Genomic DNA, 7,038 nt, shown 5'->3' with positions numbered 1-7,038 from the left:
TGGAACAGCTGATATGGGATTCATTTAAAGATGGAAATGTAATTAATGCTAGTCAACGTGGTTACATGGAAAATAGGTATTGTCAAATGAGCTTTATACCTTTGATATGAAAAAGTTTAGTTGATAAAGGTTAATGAACTGATATAATATACTTACAAATTTTGTAAGGTGGGTGAATTAGTTGCACAAAATTCTGATTAAAATGCTAGTGCTATATAAAATGAATATGGCCTATAAAATGGATTAAAAACAAGTGGAAAGAGCTCAAAATGTAATATTAATAGGGAATCAATGAGAGTGGGTGCTTTTAGTGAGATCTTAAAGGGATCAGTTCTTGGCCCAACACTATTCAATATTTTTACTTAATGATTTGGAAGAAAATGTAAAATCTCTAGTGATAAAGTTTGCAGAGAACACAAAGATTGGTGAAGTAGTACGGGTCACTTTTACAGAGTAATCTAGATTTTTTTTCAATTGGACTTAAGAGTGTTTTAATGTAGCCAAATGCAAGGTCTAGGAACAAATAATGTAGGTCATAATTGAAGGATGATGGATAATTGAAGGATGGAGGAACTGGAGCTCCTGGTCCGGGAATTGAAACCGGATATCGTAGGAATAACAGAAACATGGTGGAACGGTAGCCATGACTGGAGTACAGGTATGGAAGGGTATGTGCTGTTTAGGAAAGACCGATGCAAAGGTAAAGGTGGGGGAGTAGCACTGTATATCAATAATGAGGTAAAATGTAATGAGATAACTAGCGCTGCAATGGACAATACGGAGTCTGTTTGGGCAATGGTCACATTGGGGAAGAAAACTACCAGAGCCTCATCCAGGATAGTGATTGGGGTGTGCTATAGACCGCCGGGATCTAGCTTAGAGATGGATAGGGAGCTCTTTAATGTTTTTAAGGAGGTAAACACTAATAGGAACTGCTTGATCATGGGGGACTTTAACTTCCCGGATATAGATTGGGAAACAAATGCTAGTAATAATAATAGGGCTCAGCTTTTCCTAGACGTGATAGCTAATGAATTCCTTCATCAAGTGGTTGCTGAACCGGGGATGCCATTTTAGATTTGATTTTGGTGAGTAACGAGGACCTTGTTGAGGACATTGTTGTAGGGGACAACCAGTGATCATGAGCTAATTCGTTCCAAATAAATGGGAGGATAATCAATAGTGCATCTGAGACTAGGGTGTATGATTTCAAAAGGGCTAATTTTACTAAATTAAGGCGACTAGTTAGGAAGTGGACTGGGCTAACATATTTAGGGATCTAAGGGCAGATGACGCCTGGAGTTACTTCAAGTTGAAGTTGCAGGAGTTGTCAGAGGCATGTATCCCGAGAAGTAGCAGTTTTAGACCGAGCTGGATGAGCAAGCGTCTTAGAGGGTCATTAAGAAAAAGCAGAAAGCGTGCCGGAGTGGAAAATGGGAGGGATCAGCAAGGAAACCTACCTTATTGAGGTCAGAGGGTGCAGGGAAGCTGTGAGAAAGGCAAAGCGCAGTGGAGATGGATCTGGATTAAAACCAATAGCAAACGGTTTTTAGCCATATAAATAGGAAGAAAACCAAGAAAGAAGAAGTGGACCGCTTAAAACTTTAAATGGAGTGGAGATTAGGGATAATCTTGGAATGGCACAATATCTGAGAATACTTTGCCTCGGTCTTTAATGAGGCTAATGAAGGGCTAAGGAATAGTGATAGAGGACCGATGGGAATGAAGATATGGGGGTAGACATTACGGTAGCTGAGGTAGAAGCCAAACTGGAAGAGCTTAACGGAAGTAAATCGATAATCTTCATCCTAGAATATTAAGGAATTGGCGAGGATATTGCTAATCTTTAATAAATCCCTAAATTCGGGATTGTACCGACTGACTGGAGATTAGCTAATGTAGTTCCTATATTCAAGAAGGGAAAAAAGTGACCCGGGAATTATAGGCCTGTTAGTCTAACATCTGTAGTATGCAAAGTCATGGAAAAAATCTTAAAAGAGAGAATGGTTCCGAGCATGAGGCCGATGGCAACTGGGATAGATTACAGCATGGATTTAAGGTAGATCGTGCCAAACCAACTTGATCTCCTTCTTTGAGAGAGTAACAGATTTTTAGACAAGGGAAATGGATCTCATATATCTGGATTTCAGTAAGGCGTTTGATACATGAAGAATTACTGGTTAAATTGGAAAAGATGGAGATCAGTGAAAATCCAGAGGTGGATAAGGAGCTGGTTAAAGGAGACTGCAGAGGGTAGTATTGAAGGGGAACTGTCCGGTTGGAGGGGTTACCAGTGGAGTTCCTCAAGGCTCGGTTTTGGGTCCGATTTTATTCAATCTATTTATTGCTGACCTGGGAACCAAGAGTAGGAGTGGGCTGATAAAGTTTGCGGATGACACCAAGTTGGGGGGTATTGTCAATTCGGAAGAGGATCGGGATATTCTCCAGGGAGATTTGGATGACCTTGTAAACTGGAGTATTAGTAACAGGATGAAATTCAATAGTGAGAAGTGTAAGGTTATGCATTTAGGGATGTCTAACAAGAACTTTAGTTATAAGCTGGGGACGCACCAGTTGGAAGTAACGGAGGAGGAGAAGGACCTAGGAGTCCTGGTTGATCGCAAGATGACTATGAGTAGGCAATGTGATGTGGAAAAGCTAATGCGGTCTTGGGTTGCATTAGGCGAGGTATTTCTAGTAGGGATAAGGAGGTGCTAGTCCCGTTATATAAGGCGCTGGTGAGACCTCATTTGGAGTATTGTGTGCAGTTTTGGTCTCCCATGTTTAAGAAGGATGAATTCAAACTAGAACAGGTACAAAGAAGGGCCACTAGAATGATCCGAGGAATGGAAGGCCTTTCGTATGAAAGGAGACTTGAGGAGCTCGGTTTGTTTTCCTTAACCAAAAGAAGGATGAGAGGAGATATGATTACACTCTTTAAATATATCAGAGGATAAATACCAGGGAAGGAGAAGAATTATTTCAGCTCAGTGCCAATGTGGACACGAGGACGGATATAAACTGTCAGTCAGGAAATTCAGGCTTGAAATTAGACGAAGGTTCCTAACCATCAGGAGTGCAATACTGGAACAGTCTGAAACAGTAGGACCTCCACGACTTTAAGATTAAGCTAGATAAGTTTATGGAGGGGATGGTATGATAGGATAACGGGCTTAGTCAATAGGTCAATTATGTGCCTGGTATGATGTAACCTTTTCCAGAGGGTTTGGCTGGAGAGTCTTGCCCGCATGCTCGGGGTTCAGCTGACCGCCATATTTGGGGTCGGGAAGGAATTTTCCTCCAGGGAAGATTGGCTATGGCCCTGGAGGTGGGGCAGGGTTCACTTGCTAAGGAGTGGGTGGATCGGCTTATGTGGCCTGCATCTTGCAGGAGGTCAGACTAGATGATCATAATGGTCCCTTCTGATCTTGAATTCTATGATTCTATGATTCTATGATTCTATGTATTCTTGAAAGCAGTGACTCTGAAGACAACTTTGGTCATCGTCAGCTCTCAGTGAAATGCTGTGGCAAAAAGATAATGTGATCCTTTGGGAATATCAAGTAGAAGTAGGGAGGTAATATGACTCTGTACATGGTATTTGTAGAATCACTACTGAAATACTGAGTCTACACTTCAAAAAGAATGTTGAAATATTTGAGATGCTCAGAGAAGAATGATCAGAAATCAGGAAACATTCCTTGCAATAAGACTTAAGGAATTCACTTGATAGTGGTCTATAACTAGCTACACACAAGGAGATGATTTGATAGTAGAGGGTTCTAAACTAGCAGACTAAAGGCATAAGATCCAATGGCTGAAAGTTAAACTAAAAAAATTCAAACGGGAAATAAAGCATACATTTTAACAGTAATAATTAACCACTGGAATAGCTTGCCATCACTTGAAGTCTTTAAATAAACACTGGATGCTTTCCTAAAAGATATGCTGTAGTTCAAAATACAGGAACTGAACTCAATGGAAGAACTTCTGGACGAAATTCAATGGCCTGTTATGCAAGAGATCAGAATAAATCATTATGGCCCTTCTGGCCTTAAAAAGCTATGAACTATAACTATTTATTTAGTTTTGGTAGTTTGGTCAAGAAAAGGAAAAAACAATGTATCCTTCCTTCCAACAGCATTGTAAGATTGAAGCTGAAAGAGCAGCAAATACATCATGGAAAACATTCCATTAAAAATAGTTCTGTTTGTTTTATTCTCTGTATTTCTGTTCTGCAGTTCAATTAGTTGAGGGTCTCCAATTTTACATAATCATGTATTTATTCTTTAGTTTGTCTGCTTCTGCTACTTATTTTCCCACCATTGTAACATGACGATTTGGCGCTGCAAGAACGATTACAGATGTCAATGTCAGAAAAGAGGATCATGATGAAACAAAGACTGAGCAGGGGCACTCTGAAAAACCTAATGCCCCAATCCTGCAAAAGGATTTGCAAGTGGGAACCTTACTCTCATGCAGAATACATGGACTCTAATGAACTAATAGGTTAGTAAGAGTTCCGCTTGTAAATCCTTTTACAAGATTACAACCATAGAGCTTCCACTTCATGCATGAGGACAAAAACAGAACTCATGCCTGAGAAATTTTAAAACTTCTGATCTGCGAGCTACACTTTAGAACTAAACCAAGATTTTAAAAACCTGATTAAAAAAACCTGATTAAGGCAACCAACAGACATTTCACAACAGTTATAAACCAGGCTATTTTATAACTCCATGAGGCATCTAGCACTGAACATTTATTAGTTAAAAATACTTTGATCTTTGTATGAACTAAGAAGGCAACATCTGAAACAGTAAAGAAAGAGTCTGGAAATAAAAAAAAATCTCTAAATAATTGAGTTTACTATTATTCCAAAATTCTTTCCAGGATTAAAACTATTTATTTTTAAACACACACTAGCAATTCAGAATACATCAGGGACAGTAGAATATTAGATTGATGTTACTACAATACTTCTATCCTTTGCCTTTGAATTTCAAAGCCAATGGCTTATTTTGAAGGCTTTGCTGCTATATAAAAATTTTTAGTGAATTGTATGTAAAATTACTGATAAGATTTTCAGAACACAGTTCTGAATTCCAGTGTTCTTGATGGCTGACTAGCAAGCAGTCCTTTGCTTGTGGATAAGGCTCTGGTGTAAAGGAAAGTCTGCATCTTGTGTGATGCAGTTGTTTCCATGGAGGAAATGTAGTGACCTGTACTCTGAAATCCAGAGATGGTAGCATGAGGCCTCTCCATACATTGAGGATCACGTGCAGTAGCCCAAGAAAGTCTTCTGCTCACTGTAATCTGCAGCTCCCATGAAAGTGGTGAACAAACCCAACAGGGTTGTTTGACCTAAATGATTTCACCTACATGTTAGGTCTCAAAGTCAAAGAAAAAAAGTGAGGGGAAAAAAAAAATTATACTAGTAATAAGGCTCTGCATTCAAGTTTGTCTACCACCAACTGGTGGGATGCCAGTATTACAGACTTTTGATATGGAGTAATTCGTTCCTTATAATGGTCAGAAAAGTGACTGTAAAATTGACATCTTATGTGCTTTGTGTGTGTAATCAGTCATATATATCAATTTTTAGGTATTAAGATTTTTTAAAAAGTTCCATTAGCCTTGCAAAACCAACAGTTAGAAGGAGATCATTCTATTCTGTCTCAAATGCTATCAGAATTAATAGATAACCTGCATTAGACTTGGTCAATTCTGACAGTACGGGCCAGAAAAAAATCTCATAGATCTCAGACTGAGCTGGCAAAGTTGTTCAAAAAGTCTTAATTTATAAATTGAGCACATCTGATATGGAGACACTGAAACAAACCTTGGAATTACCTTTTAGAGCGTGACCATGCTTTAAGGGTAGCACGAAATTTCCGATACTGCATGTAGTGTGGAGAAGTAGAAAGGTTTAAACAACTTGGAGATGTTCCCTTCTACAACATGTGCATGCACGCACGCACGCGTGCGTACACACACACACACACACACACACACACACACACACACACACACACACAGAGTACCCTTTATACTTTGCTAGAGAAATTCTTTAGATCTTGACAGTGACAAGCAGAGCTGAGATTGCAATACAAAATATGGGCTTAGAATTATATACATTAAAAATAGTTGTAATGGCTCAGTTCTTATCAAAGACTCAGGTCACTGATAAATGTCAAATACTAGTAAACTTTATATGTTGGTCACTTTTATAAACTAAATGTTACACCTGTGACTGCAACCATGATCTAGGATCTAGTATTTCTTTGATGGATTTCTGTCTAGGAGCTGGCACTGGTTTGGTTTCAGACTCTGTCTCAGTAACTGAAGAGAGAGGATTTTCACTGTCAATTGAGCTGCTTTTCCTGCAAGGAACCAGTTTGCGAGGAGCAGCAATGGGCCTCTGCAACTGATGCATCATGGAAGATAACTTGGCATCAAAAGAAGAAGAGGTCCTACGTGCAATGGTAGGCTTCTTCCACAAGTTTTCCTTGTCCAACTGATCTGTGCTCATCTGAGTTTTTGAGCTGTATGGTAGCTTATCAGACGGTGGAAGTGGAGCTCTTCTTTTCTTTCCTTTGCCATCATTAGGACTTACTATCTCACTATTTGCATCTGGAAACACAATATTTTTCTGGACAAGCATCTGGTGAGAACCATCAAATAATGGGGCCCATACAGAAGGTACAGACTCCTTCTTCTGGCCAATCAGGAACTCTCCATCAGTCTCCTCAATTTTCCTTTGTATGATATCTGTTAAACCTTCATGTTTCACTGGAGAATCAATACCTACAATTTTAGAAGAAATTAGATGAACTCTGATTAAAATGGTTCCTAAATATTTTACTCGCCCTGAGTGTGGTTATTAATTGATTGAATACAAAACTGTGCAAAGTATGTTCCCCAAATCTTAGACTAGCATTAAGACCTACAACAGTCTAGAAATGGAAAAGGATTATCATGTTTACAGAAAGAGGTCTAGAAGCTTTTCACGGTTTCTGGGACTCATGTACTTAGTAG

General features: G+C 39.1%; 1 protein-coding gene across 2 annotated transcripts in view; it reads right to left on the bottom strand.

Moving 5' to 3' along the window:
- Positions 1-4,846: 4,846 nt before the first annotated feature.
- RTKN2 (rhotekin 2) overlaps positions 4,847-7,038 on the bottom strand; it is a 60,680-nt gene continuing 58,488 nt past the window's right edge. For both annotated transcript variants that reach the window (XM_039481761.1, XM_039481762.1), the window contains one exon: positions 4,847-6,807. In XM_039481761.1, coding sequence (XP_039337695.1) covers positions 6,242-6,807 — 566 coding nt within the window. In that variant the 3' untranslated portion in view covers positions 4,847-6,241. The remainder of the gene's footprint in view (positions 6,808-7,038) is intronic.

This window comes from Mauremys reevesii, linkage group 7, assembly GCF_016161935.1.
Source record: "Mauremys reevesii isolate NIE-2019 linkage group 7, ASM1616193v1, whole genome shotgun sequence".
Classification (NCBI taxonomy): Eukaryota; Metazoa; Chordata; order Testudines; family Geoemydidae; genus Mauremys; species Mauremys reevesii.
This window is presented reverse-complemented; position numbering and strand designations above follow the sequence as displayed.